Consider the following 22,724-nt stretch of genomic DNA (forward strand, 5'->3'; position numbering starts at 1 on the left):
AAGCGAGGTGTGTGTTTCCAGTAGGTATCTTCTTTCAAATGTGTCTTTTTCTCTTTTGTTTTGTTTTGGGTTCTATCATTTCAGAGCACATACCTCTGTGTCTCTAGGTATTGTCTGCCTCATAGAAAGAGGAACCGCTAACTGTCGCCTAGCATTTCCCAATGAAACCAACTGACGATTCGAGTCGGATGACATCTGCGTCGAGGTGATTCACTTCTTTTTCTTGGTAATCTTGTGAAATCGGCCCACCTATTATTGCATAGTGCAGTTTCAAAATGGAAACAAGTGTATTTGGCACATTTCTTTGGTTGACGGTGTTAGATTTAAAGGGGAATTACTGTTTTTTACAACCTGGACCTTATTTCTGGCATAAAATTCGATCGTTTACTCACCCATATAACTTTAGCTCCAGTGGAGCGCCGCATATATCCATATAGTGGGAGTGATTGGGGCACCGAAACGCAGCCTCTAAATAACGCATTATCTGCCGCAAAACTCGTTCATTTCTCCAATATTTTGTTATCGTATGCTAGTGCTATTTCCCGTTGAGTCCAGAGTTACCTGTTATCTATTCACGGACGTGCAGCCATTTGTTGTTCTTTGGCCAGCTGTTCCTCTCTCTGCCTCCACATCCTCCTTTCAACAAGCTCCTCCTCCGTATGCGGTAAGGACGTCCATCATAAACAACGTCGTCGTCCACAACCTCAGAATCGGAAAAATATTCAGGCATGTTGCAAAAAACTAGCAGTAGCAAATTACAGGTAAACAAGCCGACCGTCGCGGGTGCACGTGGCGCTCAGAGATGACATCATCCAGGTCAGAAGTTAGTCGGTCAATCTACAGACCCCGGATGATGATAACAGGTAACTCCAGACTCAACGGGGAATAGCACTAGCGTATCATAACAAAATATTGGTGAAATGAACGCGTTTCGCGGCAGATAATGTGTTATTTAGAGGCTGCATTTCGGGTGCCCCAGTCACTCCCACTATATGGATATACACTGCGCTCCACTGGAGCTAAATATCTTCCGAAGGACTCCAAATAACAACAAACTTATATGGGTGAGTAAACGATCATATTTTACGGCAGAAATAAGGTCCAGGTTGTAAAAAAACAGTAGTTCCCCTTTAAGACAGACGCATTCGAAATGGGTTTTGAAAACACTTGTAGTACTCAGCGACGAAAGAGATGAATTTGGAAAATGCGAAGAATGTGTCAGTTGCTATTTATTTTATATCAGCTTAGTTTTTGTCTTGCTGGTTCATGGCGTATGAAAACACAGTATCCCATTTTATTGTCTCTTTACTCACAGCATTCCCTGTGTCAGGCATCCACTACATCTGTTTCTCATAGAGTATTGTTGTAGCTGCCAGGTGGTTGGAGAGGGCCAGGCCCAACAGCTCGTCTTTAGGCTCGGAGCATTACTGACTCCCTCCGTGGGTCTTTAAGCTGTTTTAAGCTCTTCTAATGGGACTGAGTATTGCTCATCTTACACCCCCTCTCCGTGCTCCTCTTTTATCCCCTCTCCTCCTCCTTTCCCCTTATTTGTTCTATCAACTACTTTTGCGCGTCCCAGCTCCAGGCTCCGATGCTCTCAAAACTGGTTCCTCACCAAGTTTCCAAAATCCTTTGATGTGAGGAAAACCTCTTGATAAAATTCTCGCTAATCTCGCTGTTACACGCCGGTTGCATTGCTTTGCAAACAACGCGATTGTGCATGTGTGTCCGGTGCAATCAGCGCGTGGGCACTGTGATGCGTCGACCTCTCGCCAGCCTGCGAGATGAGCCGGTTAATTAGCGCCGCGCTTTAACAGCCATGAAACCAGCTGCACTGGGCGTTTTTTTGTCACATCGGCCCAGTCATTAGCACGCAGTTTAGAGAATTCGAGTCAACAAAGTCCTAATAAAGTCTGCGGCTGCATTTCAGCGCGAGGCATTCTAATTCAAGCGTCAATCATTCATGTGTGTCCTGCTTATTATCTGATTATCTCGTCAGAGTGCGTTCGGAGTACTTTTGGGGTGTTCCGCAATCAGTTATTTCATATCATTCACATCTGTCATGATTGGCAGTGACTCATTTTCGTTTCCTTTTGCAGGATGACTCTGAAGAAGTCATTTCTTTTCATGCTTTCTGTCCGTGTCTCGATTTGACGCCTGCTCTTGATGTTCGTAGAGGTCAGGAGTGCAGCATCTGGCAGCCAAACATCCCCCGTGTGTCATCTCAACATCTCAAATCTCGAATAACTTTCTTTTTTTTTTTTTTTTTTTGACAGGTACACTCTCACACACACTCCCGGCGCAGACACCGAAACACAGAGGACGGTCTAATTTTAGACTCCCAAGCCTTCACCTCCTCATCACAGCAACTCCACACACACACACACGTGTACTCTTCAGATAAACACATCTCTCATGAATGTTTTACTAGGTCAACTGCTGAGGAAGTGGTGGTTTTTTTTTTTTTCCCCCCCGACACCATTCCTCCCTTCCTCCTTCTCGCTGTCTGTCATCCTCTCCGTCTCCACCTCCCATCCGCGCATCCTTTTTGGACTTGTTTGTTCGATTTGCTGAGGCAGTACTAATCCTCGGCTTGTCACTCGCCTCCGTTCAGAGCCTCGCCGCTCTGTATTTTTAGATACTCTTGTTTTCCCTCTCTGGTTAACAAGTGTTTATGCACTCTCAGAGCTGCGAGGAGACTGATCATAATGTGATTGCAGTCCGACTGAGTTGCGGGAGATGATACTAGTGATGTGAGTGATGCCCTTCTGCAGCAACATGACCACATGTTAAGATCTCCACTCTTATCTCGATGTCTACAGTGCCATCTGAAAAAAATGAATTTTATTTAGTATTTAATTAATCAAGGCAAGCCTAAACAGCAGAATTCAGTTATCATTTGCTAGTCAGTGTATTCACGGTGCATACAGGGGAGATTATTTTGCAACTTTGCAGTGAGGACCTGCTGGATTATGCAAAGCAAATACATAAAAAAATGTCCTGAGCTCGTGGTTTGGAAATGTCAAAACATGTTTTCAACAACCGTCCTCAGACACACGCCACAAACTTAGGATGAAAATCGTCAGGTTTGTCCCCAGCAAAGTGTTTTGTTTTTTTGTGCATTTGTGTCCCGCGTCCGCGTGGTTTGGACCGGTACTCCACGTCCAAGTCTGTCATATTGCCGCAGTTATGCGTGCTCGCCGTGGCTCCTGACCCCGTCTTTGACGCCGCCTTGCATGGTTGTGTTGTTCAGCCGTCGCATCGTATCATTACAGCCGAAAGTACTGGCTGGGGGGAATTCCTGAGCTCCCCGCTATAGGAATGTCGCTGCCGCATTTGTCTGGAATGCTGACGATTTCTTTCCCTCCAGGAGGTGAATTCTAGACACCCCCCAAATGAGCTTTTCTTTTTAAGAAGCCTGCCAAATAATGCCTGTTCTCATGGCGAGGATATTTATTGCAATTTGAGTCGGTGTAGCTGCTAAAATTACACCAAACTTAAATGAGCTTGCAGGAGAGTTGTATTTAGCTGAGGGAGCTTTTCAAAGGCTGTTTGCCAACTAAAAGCTTTGGTGAAGCCACAATCTATGATTACGCGGATTGCGAGTCTTTTGCATTATAGCAATTTATCTTGACAGTGAGACATCAACTCCCCGCGGCACTAAAAGCTGTTATGTGCCAACTATTCTACTTCTGTTTTCTTTGCGTCTTGTCCAAATATGAGTACACAGGCTTCATTCTTACTTTGTCACGAAATCAGCCGTTGCCCTCAAACAATGGGACCACACGCACTGCACCACCCCTCAAAACTGAGTGCTGTCATTAGATAACGACCTTTCCCAGGTAGATCTATCACAGTCCACCTGAAAGTCTCCCCGAGCCGAATGAATGAAAGAACAGTTCTTCGACAGAGAGAGCATTGTGGCGCTGTAACTTGGGCCTTTTGTGCTAGCATGCTCAGAGGTTAATAAGTCCATTGTGGTCCAGGCCTGTGCTTGTCTAAGCCAGTCCCGTGCGAGGTGGCAATTAGGCTGTGCGTGACTCCTCTGTCCCCCTGACAGATGCCAGGGGAGGGGGGGCAGGAGAATGCAATCATTGTCTACCAATTAAACCAGAGGAGGGTGAGGGGGGTTCTATCGCGCTTTTCCCATTGTCACTACAGGATGTGGGAGGGGCCGTCGTGGCCAGGTCTGGTATCACGGGGCTAGGGAGGCAGGAACCTGATCCAGGGGTTTGCCTGGGGTGCGCCTCCACTCCCACCAACCTGCCTTCCTTTTTTTTGTCCTTTTTTTTTTTTTGAGCTCTCTGCAGCAGTGATGCAAACAGAGGAGTCTCTGTGCTGGAGGTGCAGGGAGGCTTTTTGCTGGTGCTGCTGGGGAGATTGTTCTCAAAATACTGGAACCTTTAAACTTTCTCTGCATGACTTACAACTGCCTGACCCAATATAACGTACAGTAGATGCAGACGGAGTAGAGTTTCATTTTCAGTGCCCAAATGTAAAGTATTATTTATTTATTTTTCGCGGTAGCAATGCCATGCACAGCTATGAAACTCTCCCTGCATTGAACACATCTTCATGTCCAACAGCATTAGTTATCAGTTGACAGCTGCACTGGAATCCAAAATTTCTTGGAAATCAAGCTGATCGTTGGTGACATATCCTGAACCAAAGCGTAGTTTAACTATTTCTTTTGCAATGCAATGAAAATAAAAACATGTGAGAATATATGACTGTCTCTCAGGCTTTGATGATGCGCGGCCAGTGCTTCGTGATAGGTTATAATGATGAAGATAAGTTGCCTTTTTACATCTGAGCATGTTTTCAGTTGCATTCTCCTTCGCACTGTCAGCCCCTTTCAGTGCAATGTCCAAATTCCAGGCGGTTAACCGTTTTCATTTCCTCAGATTCCCCAAAAATTTGAATGTACAGAAATTTCAGAAATGTATTCTTGGCTTCACACACGACTTAACTCTCAATCGCGTTGGACTCGCTCCATCCCGCTTAGCTATTACACAAGGGTAAACACAACCCTTTTTTTTTTTTTGCTTTCACCACTTCCTCCTGTGCCACCGTCACCCACTCATGACCACAATGACATCTCTCAGCCACCACTTAGCCTCTGATAGATGGTTTCTATTTAGGAAACGGCATTTGACCGCAAACCGCTAAGCACAACAGGGCTGTTGACAGGTCTAAATAGAAAAGTTCAGCTGTGGGAGAAAACAAAGCACAAACACTCTTTGCTTGGATTTGAGGGCCTCGCCCGCAAAATGGATTTCTGGATAGACTGTTTTGATTGGCTGCTTCGCGAGAGGTATCGGGGCTTTGGGTTTAGTTGGGTTTCGTGCTGCGGCGTGCGGCCCGTTTTGGGCCAGCGGAAGAAAAGCGGAAAACAAACGAGAGCCTGCCCGTACTGAGCTGTTCCCTCCCCGAGTTAAATGCAGTGATGGATGAGCTGCTGGAGCTTGTAACTTTTAGCGCTGAAGAGAACAGGTTGTTGTGACTCCCCCAAAGCTCCGTAGGTAATTAATAAACAGATTCATTAGGGAGCCAAAAGACAGACAGAGCTACTAAATCAAATGCTCTGTGGTCGTCAGTCATGCACTGCTGGAATATGGCAATTTAACAAGTCTCACGTTGGTCTCATTAGGAGATATGGTGCCAAGTCTTCCAAGCTGCTGTGAACTCTTATATATTAAAGTCTTAAGAGACAGTCAAAAAATAAACAAGTTTCTCTGTGGATTTGCTGCTGTTAGCGTGCGCGTGTGTGTGCGCACATGTTTGCATCTGACGCTTTTTTTCTGGTGCGTCCATGTTCGGTTTAAGTAAACACAGATGGGGAAGGGAGTGACTGGCCGGCAGCCACAATGTCCTTCAGGAAAAGAAAATCTGAAGGGGGGAGGAGGGGGAAGAAGGGGAAGCGGGATGGAGATGTGTTTGTGGATACACGGCTGGCTGCTTTACAGCGGGAGCCCCTTAAAGGATCATTTTTGGCTTACTTCAGCCTGGTGTAGTTCCCATTAATGTGGCTGTTTTGGCTCTGCGCTAACTTTGCACCCTTTTTTTTTTTTTTTTTTATGGAGATTGGCAGAAATGAGCAATTGCATGTAACCGGAGACGGAGTGAAAAAAGTGTGTGTGTGTTACTTATCTTTCTGCCGCCATAATAGGATTGTTTTGGGTGAGACATGTCGGGAATCGCTGTCGCAGATGCAAAGATAATGGATGTCCAAAACGTTTAGGCAATCCAATTAACTTCTACAGGCTCGCCGCGTGTCCCAGCCGAGACTGGTGTGAGTGTGTTTACTGGCAGGCAGCGAGCCTGAAAAATTAATGCTTCCCACGATTTAACATAATGCTCTCTAATCGGTGTTTACTGCTCAGCAGCTATGGCGATAATCAAGTGAATTCCTAATGGTTCGGGCCCCACGCTACTTTTAGAGGACGGACCTGTTCTCGGAGCGTCTCGGGAAAGGTTCGCCGTTTATGTGATTTCGGTGAACGCTGTGTTTAAGTTTCCGCCTCCTCTGCGCTCAGCTCGTTCTGGCCCGGCCGCCTGGCAGTTTTCAGCCGAGGAACCTGCTTTGAACTTTCTCCCAAGTGTGGAACATGATCAGAGATTTTTTTTTTAATATAATCTTCAATTACCTCAAATTTATGTTGTGACTGGGAGGAAACACGCCACGGTCCTGCAATGAGACGATTTTAATTAAACCGTATGCGTGCGAAGCCAAGGCATGGCAGTTTCCACCCTTTCATTTTCCCATCATGCTCCCGACGACAGAGGAAAATCTGTGGGAACTTGAACTGATAGGAGATACTCTAAAGTGTAACTCCAACTCTTTGTATCCATCCCCAAATCCCGCTCAGAGAACAGGGGCTACTTTCTGCTAACCCAGCAGATTCTGCACCTTACCGCCGCGCTCAGTCCAGGATTTTTCCCACTCGTCTCAACAGCTTCGGCTCACATTTCATACTGAATGCCGGGGCTTGTTAATCAGTAGCCCCTGTGAGATGAAGACTTGTGGTATAATACTCATTGATTTTGTGTTGCTTACATAAACAAAAACGTGTGCGCCCACGCATGCACGGAAAGCTCTTGAAATCCCCATCGATCCCAGCGAGCTAAAAGGTATACAGTTTGTTTTCATTATAAAAGTAATGTAGGCCTTTGCAGAGTTTGCTGATCTTCTGTTTCCTCGGTAAGACCGAGTGTCAAGGTGGGTGCCTTTTACACTTTTTTCCCACATTATTAGGTTCAGATCTAGCCTTTGGTTCTTTGAAGTTTTTAGTCCCTTTACGTCCTCACTCCCCCTCCTTCCTTCACAATTCCTGGAGCTGTGAGGGATAGAGACAACTGGTCGAGGCTTTCCGAAGGAATTTCCTGCTGGAGTAGATTGCGGAGGGACTGACCTCCCCTCAGTGGATGTCCGGCACTTTTTCGGGTGATTGGGTGCGATACTCACGGCGGTGTGACGAGCGAAAGTAATCCCCGGTGCTCGTAGTGAACTCATTTCCTAGCGAATCTTTCGCATAAATCATTTCACGGTGGATTTCCTGATACAGATGCAGTTTGGTGTAGCTGTCAAAGCGCTGGACACTTTTCTGGAACAGGTGGTTTTTGGAACCGCCGTCCAAAAATGTAGAAAGTCTGCGCAGGAATGCTGCAGGGGAAAGGCACGCTTTCTCAGGCTGCAGTGTCGACATACTCCAGAAGGCGCTCCCGTTGCCAGAACATTTGTTCTGGTTTGTGGCGTTGCCATCAACACATGTTTCTATTATTTTAACAACCCCATTTTGGAAAGTGGAATAGGCTAAATAACAGAAGTATTTTAGTGTTTATATCAAGAAAGTTTAACAGCACCACAAATTGCATCCGCCAGAATGATCATACAGTTGAATTACACCTGATGCCACAGCTACAGTGTCAACCCAGATCCTATGCAGGCCCTAATGCTGTAGCCTGACGGAAATGTAACTACACATCACAGCGACGCAGACCGCAAGAGGTGTGATTGGACCGCTTGGTAGTAGCGTACTTCCGCTTTAGTATTTCTGGCTGCTTCTCAGCCTCTGCATTTTTTGAACTGATTGTTTTGAATAAATAAAGATGGAGCACGTGGAGGAACGGTTAACTGAGGAGGTTCGGAGACACAAACATTTGTAGGACTCGTCTTTGGCGAAATTTGCACCGGCGTAGGCTACGTGTGTAGGTTACGCCATCTACCTCCCGCGGTACTTTAAATGAGACTTTACACTCTTCCAACGTTAACAGAACATTAAAACAGTCATGAAGGAGGATTTACTGTTACATTAGAGTGCATTCGCTTTCACTAGTCTACCTAATGTTTTGGCAAGGGGGCGCATTTCGAAGCTTATTGTCCCAAACATCCCCGAGCTTGTGCTTTTTGACATTTAATCGCGGCTGACCCGAGGCTAACCTTGCTGTTTGTGCGCGCCCCCTGCATAATTCATACTTCACATTCTGCGAAAAGCCTGTCATGAATAGAGAAGAATCGCCTCAGACTCGCGCTATTGAAGGCAGTTAATCCGCTGTGGATGGATATGTAAATACGAGGAAGTGCCGCTGCGTTGCCAGAACACTCCTGATTGTTGAGGATAAGCCAATGTGCGTTTGCTGTGGGTGATAGTGTGGGAGAGGGAGAGGGAGAGGGAGACAGAGACAAGACAAAATGTAACCATACGCATAAAGACCTGTCCCATCCTCTGAGTGTATAATCCCCCTGGTGAATACACATACAACATGTGTTGCGTACTTAGAAGCAGCCACATTGTGCCAATCTGCGAACCTGTAGCAAACGCACGTCGCTGCCACGCTGCAGCCATCAAAACCCACACTTTTTTTTAATAATTCTATTGTGACTGTGCATTACTTTTATTAATCTCCTACCAATCCGATTAAAGAGACACGCTGAATTTAATTCCCATAAATCTGCTCTGAGCGTGCTGTCAATTTCGTAGGATGTTAGTAAAATCTACAATTAGTTGGCACGTTTAGATTCTCCCCGCAAAAGTGATGCACGGCCTTTAGTGTGGTCCAGACCATTTTTAGCTTGCAGTACACGCTGTTTTAAAAAGGAAAAGCACTAATGCATTCACCAAACTATAGCTTTGTGGAAACTGAAATAACATAGGGATACTATTAAGAGTTCCAGGTCTTTCATACTTATTCCAAACACGCTCGCGCCTGAGGGGACTCTGGGAGCCCTTTAAGATACGGGAAGCGGCGGAGATGGGATCCCAAAAGGCCCAGATATAATTCTGCTTCTTCACTGTCATTCCAGCTCTTTAGACGCCGGGCTTTCACTGACACCGTAAGCCCAGGGGAACGGGGCTGAGTGTGTCATGCCAGTCAATTAAGTTTCAGAAATGGTGTAATGCGCAGCAGGGAGGACACTGAGACAGAAAAATAAAAATAAAAAATGAGATTCACATAGCTGTCACATCAACTCACTCGCCAGAGAGGAAACTCATTTCTCATTTTGGGGTCTGCAGTTTTAAATTGTATTATGGTATACTGTGTGGTGTTTGTATTATCTCGGCCACCACATTTCAGTCAATGGGCTAGGCTAAATAACAGTTTAGCAGCACCACAAACTATCCTCCAACTTGATCACACAGTTGAATAACCACCTTTCTGACGCTGTTTCAGCATAAATTGAACATTAGAACCGCCATGAATGGATTTAGTGCATTGGTTTTCGCTAGTGTGTAAGAAATAACATTTACCATCTTGTAACTATACGAGGTTCTGCTAGCATTCGTGTGGTTGCTACTTAGTCACCCCACCCAGCAGCCATCCCCAGCAGGATGCAGCCTGACACGGGTCCACGCACAAAAATGGTTTAGGAACGACTCAAAAAGCATGAAAAACAGCACAAGGTGTTGACCTGGCCTCCAGATTCACTAGATCCAAAACTGATCCTCTGTGGAACAAGCCTGATCCACAGAGGACCCTCCCCTCAACCCATAGGACCCAAAGGCCCCCACTAACAACATTCTGTTGCCAGACACCACAGGACACCCTCAGAAGGATGGTCATAATGTTATGTCTGATCAGTGTAGATTTATCATCCACTCTAACAGCAGTGGGAATTTTTAGGGTATATATATATATATACGATGGCCTGACTTGCTGCATCTTGCAAAACCTGAACCACGTAAATGCTCTTTTTATGCTCCTCGCCAATTAAAGTTGTCATTTTTAAATTAATTAATTTGCATGTTCGAGCTTCACTGTCCAGAAAGATGCAGCTGCGGGACTTAGTGTTCACTTTAATATTCAAAGGCTAAAGGGGAGCTCGCTTTAAATCTCACCTGAGAGAGCGGATCTACGTTCTCTGTGGCCCCCCTTTCACAGAGCGTGGTCTTGGGCTGTCAGAAAAGTGAACTGACAGTCGCGAGAGAAACGTGGTTGAGTCTGCGGCCGTCTTTCCACACCAGCGATCCTCGTTCTCCTCGGATACTTCCGCAGCGCGATTCCACCGTCCGCTGATTTGGAGCGGCTAAAAACAGCCTGCGGCAACGAGAAGGAATTTAGGTGCAAGCCTCGCAGCGAGACTGCTGCTCGCAACTCACGTGTACAAACCGGAACTCTCCGGCCAGCACGATACGTTGTGCGTGCTATTTCTAAATAAGGTTAGGGAAACAATAACAGACACCTACAACAGATAGATAGTACCGTTGTAGGAAGAAGATTGTGGTTCTTGCTGGGATATAGAGATGGATAACACATACTGATGATGAGCCTCTGCTCTCTCTGGTGTTTTCAGTTTACATTGAAACTGTCAATGCATTCTGACCAATAAAGGTTTAGACCAAGATTGAAGCTTCCAGTGCAGTTCGACCAAACAGCAGGCAGATAATGAAGCAGGCAAACCTTACTAAAAAAAAGTATATTGTCCGTATATTGAGATATTGACGCCAACGTCTAGTTTTATTTCCGGGTCTGTGTCTATTCTGCCTTGTTCGACTGTATAAACAGAGGGCAGTTAGAGAGCAGCAGGCCTTTGCAAACTTATAAGCCACGGCCTGATCCCTGACAAATACAAACAGAGACTTGCAGCCATCTGGCCAGATGAGACAGTTGGATAGGCACGCTTGTTCTCTCTGACTCTTGGTTGTGACTCAACCTCGTGCGCACGCACACAAACGCACACAGGAACTCACTAAGAGACACAGTTTACTCTGGTTCTGAGGGCTTCTGTCATCTACCTCAAGGGCTGCCAGAGAGCTCTGGTGGTCACAGATAGTGACCTAGCCCACAGCTATGCAGCTTCAACCAAAGCCCTGTATTTATATTCTAAATTCTGGGCCTCGGTTTCTGCTTGCAGCTCTCGCCGCGGACAGAAGGTCAGACACGCATGAAAGAATGAGGGACATATCTGGACCGGGAGGAAGGAGGGGAGATCAACTGAAAGGGATAATTGGAAGATAGAGAACATAACACAGTGTATGAATGTCACACTAAAGGGATTACACTAACCTTTGACCCCTTGTTACTTTCTTCATTATTTCAACACTTTGCATTGTACCACAGTATAACTGCATTTAATGCATACTGCAGTGTGCTGGTTACTTTTTTACCCCTATTTATCATTATTATTTATCAATTATTATTTATGCACATACACAAGGATGCACACGCATTGCATGAGAGTAGGCATCTCAATATTAACATTTATGGAGACTACAAAGAATAGTAATACATATTTACTGTTGGTTTAAATGAAGGGCATAGAAAGGCACAAATAAAAGGAGAGGAGAAGAATGCCGCATAGTGAGAAGTCCAGTCAACGTGTCTGCAATATGCTTTAACTTGAGCAAAATGGTGGTGGTGGTTATAAATAGAGTCGCTAAAGAAGTGCCACTCACAAGTGTGTCACTGTAGATCTTCTGTTCATCAGTACGTGAAGTCCTAGGATGATGGATTCCAATCAGAGCAACTCAATGGCAAAATTTCCCCAATAAAGTTTAGTACGAGGGGAAGCTTCAGACTGGCTTCCAGGCTATACGATTTATGCAGTGTAGCCCTTATTTAGAAAGCGTATTCTCGTCTTGATTAGTGTGTTGACTATGATTTAGCTTGAACAACTTGTGCTGACTGTAATAGACAACTGGATGAGGAGGAATTTTAGCCCATTCTTCCTGGCAGAACTGCTTTAGCTCTGTCATATTCTTTGGACATCTCATGTGTATGGCCCTTTTCAAGTCAATCCATAGCATCTCTATTGGGTTGAGGTCTGGGCTCTGACTTGGCCACTCCAAAAGGCGGATTTTGTTTTTCAGAAGCCATTCTGTTGTGGACTTGCTCCGGTGTTTTGGGTCGTTGTCCTGTTGCATCACCCACCTTCTACACAGTTTCAGCTGACGTACAGACTTTCTTACGTTATCCTGAAGAATTGTTTGATATATTTGGGAATTCATCTTCCCCTCAATGATTACAAGCTGGCCAGGCCCTGATGCAGCAAAGCAGGCCCAAATCATGATGTTTCCTCCACCATACTTTACGGTTGGGATGATGTTTTCATGATGATATGCCGTGCCCTTTCTACGCCAGATGTAGTGCTGTGTGTTTTTTCCAAAAAGTTCAATCTTAGTTTCATCAGTCCACAAAACATTTTGCCAATACCGCTGTGGAGTGTCAATGTGCTCTTTTGCAAACTTCAGGCGTGCAGCAATGTTCTTTTTAGTAAGCAGGGGCTTCCTTCGTGGTGTCCTGCCGTGGATGCCCTGCTTGTTCAGTGTTTTACGTATTGTAGACTCATGAACAGAGATGTTAGCAAGTTTCAATGATGCCTTCAAATCTTTGGCTGTCATTCGGGTTTGTTTCTTTACCTCATTAATGAGTCTTCGTTGTGCTCTTGGTGTCATTTTGACTGGGCGCCCACTTCTTGGTAGAGTAGCAACAGTCCCAAAGTGTCTCCATTTGTAGATTGTTTGCCTAACTGTAGACTGGTGAATTTCTAAAGTCTTTGAAATAACTTTGTAACCCTTGCCAGCTTTATGTAAATCAGTAATTCTTGATCGTAGATCCTCTGAAAGCTCTTTTTGGCGAGGCATGGCTCACATAAGCGTGTTCTTCTTGTGCAGACCAAACTCCAAAAGTTTGAGGGGTTTTTATCAGTCAAAGTAGCTGTAGTCCACACCTCCAAACTTATTATCTTAATGAGACTCCAGGTGTGCTAAAACCTGACTCCAATTAAGTTTTTTGAGGTCATTAACTCAAGGGTTCACATACTTTTTCCACAAGCACTATGAGTTTTTTTTTGGTTGTTCTCAATAAAGACATGAAAGATCAGATTTTTTTTTGTGTAATTATTTGAGACACATTATGTTTGTCAATACCCTTGACTTAGATGAAGATCAGATCACATTTTATGACAAATTTATTCAGAAAACCATGAAATTCCAAAAGGTTCACATACTTTTTCTTGCCACTGTATATGCCAGAAATAAGGTCCAGGTTGTAAAAAAAACGTTAGTTCCCCTTTAACAGTTTATAGTTTTGTGTGCAAAAACTTCAGCTTCATTGTGGTACTAAAATCTCTAATAATTAATTTCATGCAAAACACAATAAGAACTCAGTGAACAGATATTTATACTTCCAAACTTGCATTAGACCTGCACATATATGCTATGCAGATCACTGATAATCTTCCTCAGTCTGCATTTTAATTCTCCCACCACACGAGTATCTAATAACTTTGAAATCAAAGCACTGGCTCAGGCCATCATCCATCTTCTTCAATTTTTTTTTTCTTCGCATTCTTATGATAATATCGCCCATACCGCTTCCCACACATGCAGATGACTCGCCTTCCCCTCCTGGCAGTGTCTCACCCTCCGTGTTGAAAATAGCTGAGGCTAGAACACAACTTGTGTAAGGCTGATTTGAAATTCAATCTAGACAGCTACCTTAGGGCCCTGGGCCGGGTTCTCAGATCCCTCTCCGATGCCAGTTGGATGTTGAAGAAGAAAAATAAGCAGACACTGAGCCAGAAATGCAAGCAAAATTGTATATATATATACCCGCAGAGTAAGCTGCTGTTTACAGATGTGAACTCAAGTGCGTGCGCACAGCCTTGACAGTTTTCTCCCAGATATAGCACTTTCTACATGCGGTGCCGCAGAAAGACAAGCACACTCCAACTCAAATCACCGGGCTGAAGAGGTTTTATCTCCCAATCTTTCATTCCAGTCCTCCATCCCTCCACCTGCCTGTCACCTGGAGAGGCGGCGTGAGTGCTCAACAAAGTGCCATTTATCGACAGAGAGTCCTGAATACATCACGCTAATCGCTTGTTTTCCTCCAAAATGCAGAGCCCCTAAAAAGGTTCCCTGTGGACTACTCTCACCGCGAATAAAGCTTACTGTAATGCAGCTGCTTTGAAAACACACACCAAACTCGCGAGAGAGAGAGGAAAAATATATACTGTAGAATCTGGTGATGTTTGTTCATCAAGCTGTTTTCTTCAGGAGGGGAGGGAAAACAGGAGGGATGTCAGAGATAGGATGCATTTGTGAAACGTTTTATGGACAAAACAAATAATAAGTTGGGAGAAAAATGAGTGGAGGAGGGATTCATAGAGAGAAGATGTCAGATAGGGTGAGGCATGCAGGAGTGAATTTGATTTAACTAACGGTAACCACACAATTGATAAATCAGACCACGTTAGAAAACACTAAGAAAGGTCTGCCATTCTTACATCTTCTTTCTATTGTTTTCTTGGCCTTTCTTGATATATTTTCGTTCTGCTTGAAGCTGGAAAGCCAATAGGAAAATTCGAAAAAGAGAGGACAGGGATCCTAATGACCTTTCAAAGTCTGACAAAAACATTGCTCAGGTCCCCAACATTTATCCAGGCCTCTTACTTGTGTCTCCTCAGCCACCCGCCGGCACACAGCGCAGGACAAAAGCCAGACAGAGACAAAGGAGCGTGCCAGCGGGGGGTGGCGAAATCTTCTTCGGATTAGTAGATGTCAGATCTCCCCTGAGCCCCTCCCTGCCTTTCTCTCCCGCTGTTGGATCAGCATTACGATGTCATTACTGTGTCAGTGGGAGCGTACCCCACAGTCACAATTAAAAATGACTCAACTGCTTTAACCTGAATGACACTCTGGTGTTCAACTAAAACCTTGGTAAAGTCAAAGAAGACTGAATGAGTTTTAAGAATATAATAGTGAGCTTTCTGATAGACTCATAAGCACCTTTGTTCAACCCCTTTAGCCGTACTCAATGCCTCTATTTTTGTTATTTTACAAATCATATGCAAAAGCTTCCGGCTCATCGTTTGCCTACAGGAGCCGCTTGTCTTACTGGAAAGTCTGACACATACCAAGCTTCAGTTAACGCACTGACAGCATTGCATTCTTCTTTAAAGGAGAACTACTGTTGTTTACAACCTGGACCTTATTTCTGGCATAAAATACGATTGTTTACTCACCCATATAACTTTTGTGTAATTTGCAGTCGTTCGGGAGATAATTAGATCAGCGTATGTCCATATAGTGGGAGTGATTGGGGCACCGAAAAGCAGCCTCTAAATAATGCATTATCTGGCATTCAAAATTCAAATCTCAATCTACAGACCCCAGATGATGATAACAGCTAACTCCAGACTCAACGAGGAATAGCACTAGCATATCATAACAAAATATTGGTGAAATTAATGAGTTTCGCAGCAGATAATGTGTTATTTAGAGGCTGTGTTTCAGTGCCCCAGTCACTCCCACTATATGGATATACTCTGATCTAAATATCTCCCGAACGACTGCAAATTACACAAAAGTTATATGGTTGAGTAAACAATCGTATTTTATGCCAGAAATAAGGTCCAGGTTGTAAAAAACAGTAGTTCCCCTTTAAAATGTCCCAGTATTTCAGACACGCATGATGCCTATAATGCAGTTCTTGCGGCAGAAAAAAGACGTCATATTGGCAACTTCTCACAAATATTTCCTTTCTAACTCCATCTCGCTATAAAGCAGACTATTGTATTGTGTTTGTAGGCTTTTCAATCAACAGCGCAGTGCAACAAGTCAGTAAGTCTTTGCTTATTTAGTGTTCTTCATATTCTGATTCTGCTTTATGAGGTCCTCCTGTAGGTCTTTTGACAAACATAGTTTTTTTTCCTGCTTCTGTGACTTGGAATTCATTTTAGCTAATTTTTTTGGTGTAAATTATTTCTTCTTTTACTTTTAGAGACAACTATTTGTTGTTACTCTGGCAATTTGCAATAAATTGGTAGCCTTGAATTCCAGTAAGTACTTCAAAACAGCAGTCTTAAACACGAATATGGGTTATTCAAGTAATTATAACGACGTGCGAAAAGATTCTGTGAAAAAGCCTGACATGCTGAGAACTGGGTGGACTTAACTCTGACTGTAGCTTTGGTCCATTTTGTCCATTGATAGTGAGACTGAATCACACCAGACTGCCCTTGTGCTTTAACAAATCAGTGCTACATGGTTGGGGGGAAAAAAAAATACTGTTTCATCTTCACTCACCAGAAAATAGTTTATTTCCTCTTGATTCCAGAAGTTGACCTGCAGGTGATCCCCATTCTGCTTCCACCTTTCTGTCACCCACATGTATTCTCGTCCTGGTTGTTTGTGATCTAGTTTTCATGCAATACTAACCTTGTGGGGCGTTTTTTTTTTTTTTTTTTTTTCCGTAAAGTAAAATTTATGTGTATGAAAGAGATGAAGAGAGGGGGAGGGAGAAAGAGAGAGAGAGAGAGAGAGAAAAGACGAGTGTGTCTGCGGAGTCTGGGTCACAGCTGTTATTCTGTTCCCCTCCTCCCCCCTCGCGTCCTTCTCTAATATAACCCTCCACTGTGCAGGTCTGGGCTCACGGAGGAGCATTAAATCTGCCAAGTCAGCGCAAACTGGGTCCACATAGGCGAGCAGCTCGGCTTCATCACTTCACACACACACGCGCTCAGATCCTGCTGAACTGCATACGGGAGCCTAATCTACTTCAGATAAAGAGCTTTTTTTTATTATTATTATTATCAAGGACACTCCGTGATAAAGGGTACATACATATCTGAGGGGAAATGTGTCATTTTGCAAAGCATGCACGCGCGCGTGTGTGTTTTTTTGTGTGTGTGTGTGTGTGTGTGTGTGTCATGGTTTTTCACATCAGCAACCCGGTCATTGCCCGCATTCAAAATTCTTAGGGGCTTCTCCCTGACAGGAAATTGCATTTTGCATCGTGGTGACCATGGCAACGAAATCTGTAACCCGGGGGAGAAACACCATATGTGGTCACAAGACAAATGAGTTCCTCATTGATTGCAGAGAGACGATATGAACTTCACCTGACAGCTTTTATGACTTATAGTGCAAAAAAGTAACTTCAGCTCATGGTAGAACATTAAGAAATTAAATATCTCAGTGTCAGAACTTAACAGTGTCCCACTTCCCAAGCCTTTAAAGCCACGCTGATTATCTACGATAACCATAATCACAGTTTATCTGAATGATAACAAGGTGCGTCACAGGTGCTTTCAGCGATATCGCTCGTAAGGTCACCTTTTAAAAAAAAACAAAAAACAAGGGCCCTTGCTGCTATTTATTCAGCTCCACCCTCCATCCGCGCAGTGCCTTTTATCCCCCCGGCCCTGCTCCTTTAAAAATCAAAACACCGCTTCCTTTGCTCTGGGTGGGAAAGAAAGGATTGCAGTGGCAGGAAAATGATTTATGGGTAAATAGCCGCTCCGCTGACACGTGAAAGAATGGGAGGACAGGTCATTTTCTGTTGTCAGGGCTCTGGCTGCTCGAGGAAATGGGAGGAGGAGAGGAGAGGGAGAGGGACCGCTCCACCCTCAAGTCCAATCTGCACTAATGGAGAGGAGGAGGGGGAGGAGGAGGAGGAGGAGGGGAGGAAAGATAAGGGAGGGCAGATGAGGAGGCGATACAGCAAGTGGCAGCATGATGTGTGTGTGGTTTAGCTGAGCGTGAGAAAGAAGAGCTACGGTGCAGTTTGTTGCCTGTTGTGCCGATACACGGTATCACAACACACACAGAGCGGATGTGCGAGTGAAAGAACGCAAAAGCAATTGAGTAAAAAAGGAGATATAATATGTGGCTGCAAAACCGGTGAGCAGACAGTCGGGGAGAAAGGCGCAGACACAGACAAAGAAGGTTCTCGGATTTCCTGACTCAAATCCACGGCTCGGTTGGCATCTCCCAGAAATGGGCGTCCGATTGTGTGTTTGCAGGGAGGAACAGTCTCGTCCACTCGGGCTTTGGTCTCCTGCTTCTGGTTCTGTGCTAGAAAGAAGGAATGCAGATGCTGATATGTTGTTTCACCCTGCAGGAACGTCACAAATTTAAAAAAGGATGCACAATTAGAATTAAAACACATAATAATAATAAGATCCTCCGCTTCCTGGTGAATCGGTGCTCAAGAGAAGAGCCCCAAGATGTCTGAGTTCACATTTTCAGCTTTCTCGTCTCTCAGGAGGTCAATGAAGGTTTACGCACATTTCTTTGCAATGAGCTTTGTTCAGAGCTATTAACATACTCCCCCTCGGTTCTACCATCTCAACACAAACACGTCAAAAAAGAAAGGGATGGATCACACTGAAAAAAAAAAGGGTTCCATCTGTTATGTTTAATGTTGTATTCATCACTGTCTTCCAGGCAGACCAGGGAGCAAGAAACGCCTCCGGACTTCTTCTACTTCTCCGACTTTGAGAGGCACAACTCGGAGGTCGCTGCTTTTCACTTGGACAGGTGAGTGTCACCGCCTTTCCCCCGCCTCTAAGTTATTTTTTTCCTCTCTGAGTGCTCTTCCAGGAAGAGGTCACCCACGTGGGTTCGCGCCGCGCCAATGGCGACGCTTTTTACCCCATTGTGAACAGGAGGCGTGCCACAATGGACCTAAACTGTGAAAATCTGAATGGGATTAAGTATACAGGGGATTAGGGATTGTCTCCTCTATTTGCAGCCGAGTATACTGATTTCAGCGTGATCCTTGGACTCTGAGGACGTGAGGCGTCAAATATGATCATTCGGGATCCTGGCGGAAGATGATAAACGGAAATATAGAGATGCTTCGGATCTCATGCTCACAAACACGCCGCCTAGATGAGGTCAGCGGCGCATGGTTTGCGTGGGCAGGACGACGGAGACAAACAGAATATCACGGGCTCGCCATTACCACCAGAACACGGTTTTAGTGCTGCAAAGAGGTTCCCATGTTACCCCTAAAGAGCGGTTTGTTTTTAGCTTGCGTGCACCATGAATTACAGTCAGATTGCCCAACCATGGCAGCCTCTGGAGTCGAGCGTGAGCTATTTTATTACTTCGCGTTGAACAAGGAATGCGGCGTAGGAGGTTGTTTTGCTCGGCCAAAACTTTCTTTTAATTTGAGCGCTACTTCTGGAGGGCTCTGATGAAACGCACCAAAATATCCAGAAGATTCCAGGGAGGAGGTAACGCCGCTGCTTTCCAGTAATTACTTCTAAATCTCAGGAGGTTTTTTTTTTTGGATCCCCCGTTCTCGGCCTGTGCACTATCTTGCCATCTGTTGTGAACTCCTCGTGACTCCGGGGTGTGTGACAGGCACACACATACAGGTGCTCTTTTGTCGCCACGGCCCGACGTGACAGTGCAGTTTGCAGCTCCTGAATGCCGTCCTCTGTAGGCTAAAGTTTCTCCAACCCTGTTCCACTCAGCCAGTCTGTCTGTGTGTCTGCCTGCTCCCAGGCGGCTTGGTTTTAGTCTCAAATGGGTTAGGGTCACTTGGATAGCAAACATACAGTGAGACAGACTAAACAGGGGCTGAATAGGTATAGTGTTCTGGCATAGGAGAGTAAGAAAAGAAAGAAAGACAGGGAAGAGGAGACAGAAATGGATAGAGAGAGAGAGAGTGAAAGTTTTTGGCCGGCGAGTGAAGCGTTGGAAGAGATCAAGATTAAGCAGTTGCAAATTTTGTGTATATATTTGGGAGCTTGTGCAAAACACACGCCAGCTCCGTCCTTGTTTTTTTTGCTCAGAAACGGGCGCACGTTTCAAGTATGTGTTGCTTTTGGTGCCAATCACACGAGCAGACAGAATTCAGTGTGAAGGATTATTAATACATGCAGATCCGGTTACTGGCAGGTTGGACTGGAAATCTCTAAGTATTATTTTTCTGTGAAGAACAGTATCTCGGTGTTTCTCTTGCGCTGCGGCGCACGATTTCGCAATAAAAGCTTTTTCTTTTAAACAAATGCAGATGTCTTTGTCACTGTTTAAGTTATATCAGTGCTCAATGGCAGAACCGTCTTTACTGGAACAAAAGTTTTAGCTCATGGGACTCATAATGTATAATCCTCACATCCATTTATCTCTTAACATGAAGGTTTGTAGTTGATTTACACCGATCAGGCATAACATTATGACCACCTTCCTAATATTGTGTAGGTCTCCCTTGTGCCTCCAAAACAGTTGTGACTCATCAGAGAATGGACATGTGCCTTCTGAGGGTGTCCTGTGGTGTCTGGCAACACAATGTTGTTAGTGGGGGGCCTTCGGGTCCTATGGGTTGAGGGGAGGGGCCTCTGTGGATCATCCCATCAGTTTGGGATCTAGTGAATTTGGAGGCCAGGTCAACACCTTGTGCTGTTCTTCATATTTTTTTAGTTGTTCTTAAACTGTTTTTGAGTGTGTACCTGTGCCAGTCCTGCTAGGGATGGCTGCTGCCATCAAGGAGTGTCATTGCTATGGGGTGGGGGTGCCTTGTCTGGTCTAGGTGGGTGGTACATGTCTAAGTAATAACCACACAAATGCCAGGTCCAGAAGTCTCCCATCAGAACATTGTATTGTCACAAGATGGCCAATGTTATTTACTTCTCCTGTCAGAGGTTTTAATGTTGTGGCTGATCGGTGTATATCAAAGCTTATTATAAAATCAGGGAAGTAGAAGAAGTCCGGAGCAGTTCATACAAACAGAGCAGCTGCTCAGGATTCAGTCCTCTCCTGCTTGGCTGGAAACACTTACCACTCCTCGGTGCACCATGGGGGAACGAGTGGGAGACTGAATGTCTTTTGTATGTTCAACTGTTCAGAGTAAAAATAAAGCAAATCTGAAAATGTCAAACAGAACTGCTTCACTGCTTCATATAAACGGCGCAGCTATATTAATCTGGCCGGCAGTCCGGCCGCCTGTGTTTAGATATTGAGCGATCGCCTTACGTCTCTCCCTCTTGTCTTTGCAGGATCCTTGACTTCCGGAGAGTGCCTCCAGTGGCGGGGCGACTTGTCAACATGACGAGGGAGATCAGAGATGTGACGCGGGATAAGAAGCTGTGGAGGACCTTCTTCATTTCGCCAGGTAGAGCCTCCTGGCAGAGAGTGATGTAGATACTTGGCTGCATCTTACACCCAGCTCAGAATAACCATATCTTATTGGCTTATACAGTAGTAACAGACATTAATAGGCATTTCTGCTTCAAGTAAACTGGGCTATGTACAGAGTGGGTTATGCACCGTAGCTGAGGGTAGTCTGAGTTATAATGACCTGGTCTGATCTTCAAGGCAAAGGAAATGCCTAGAGCGTATTTTAGGACTTCTTATAATAAGAAATATTATTACAGAGTCATAGCAAAACCATCCACATGGTGGCACTGTAAGACATTAGACAGTCAAAGGCTTAGTGGTAAACGAATTAAATGGGTTGATAGGACATATATCAATCATAAAAATAAATAAAAATAGTAGAATTAAAGCATATAAAACCAAAATAGTCAACAACAAGGGAGTGATTAAACGTAATATATTTAAGTTGCAGATGTTTTAAAAATATTATTTTTTGTGCATTGGTATGTCTCTATCCTTTGCTCTTAATAGATTTTTTTCTTTAAAAAACTCTTACTTAAAATACACCTTTTCTTTTTCATTTATTCAGAATTTTATTTGGTCCATCATTTATTAAAAAAACACTGATTAAACTAAAGTTTTTTGTCTCTTTGTGTTCATAAATAGCAATTATTTCAACATGTAAGCAGCAATTTCTTTAAAATAAGAGATATTCATTTTAAATGTCTTTAAAAGAGGGGAAAACATCACTTTTTAACACACCTTTTAAAAAGACATGCACGTTTTGGCAACAGGTCTGAGGAAAATGCCACCACCTTCTGCTCAGACATCTTGAAAAAACACTGCAAGGTTGCCTGAGACTGGACAAAACACAATTTGTGTTTTAAATGTGTGTGTTTTACAGTCAGTGTTGAAAAAAAGGTTAAAAATGAAGTTTGAATTTGGAGAGTTACAACAAGCAAATGCCACCTATTTGATGAATGACCCCATATACAGTTGTACTCTATCATTTTCCGGTAATATATATTTTCTCCAGTAGTTTTAATTTCTTTCATATCTTTCACATATTTTTCCGATGTTGAAGTTCTGAAAACGATGAAGATACACACAGATAGATTTCTTGAAAGACATTGGCATCATTGGTTTCAACATCAGCGTCTCCCCTCTTCTCTCGTCAGCCAACAACATCTGCTTCTACGGCGAGTGCTCCTACTACTGCTCCACCGAGCACGCTCTGTGCGGCAAACCGGACCAGATCGAGGGCTCCCTGGCCGCCTTCCTGCCAGACCTGAACCTGGCCAAACGCAAGACCTGGAGGAACCCCTGGAGACGCTCCTACCACAAGCGCAAGAAAGCGGAGTAAGTGAACCGCGGGGCGTTCAATTTAAATGG

The 22,724-nt window shown here is 44.4% G+C and overlaps 1 protein-coding gene across 1 annotated transcript in view; it reads left to right on the top strand.

Moving 5' to 3' along the window:
* The window catches only part of fam20ca (FAM20C golgi associated secretory pathway kinase a), a 36,244-nt gene that overhangs the window by 10,314 nt on the left and 3,206 nt on the right, over positions 1–22,724 (top strand). The window contains exons 4-6 of the mRNA XM_084570962.1: positions 18,672–18,764; positions 21,233–21,348; positions 22,511–22,691. Of these exons, the coding sequence (XP_084427088.1) occupies positions 18,672–18,764; positions 21,233–21,348; positions 22,511–22,691 (390 nt within the window). The remainder of the gene's footprint in view (positions 1–18,671; positions 18,765–21,232; positions 21,349–22,510; positions 22,692–22,724) is intronic.

This window comes from Chelon labrosus (genome assembly GCF_963514085.1).
Source record: "Chelon labrosus genome assembly, chromosome: 21".
Taxonomy (NCBI): domain Eukaryota; kingdom Metazoa; phylum Chordata; class Actinopteri; order Mugiliformes; family Mugilidae; genus Chelon; species Chelon labrosus.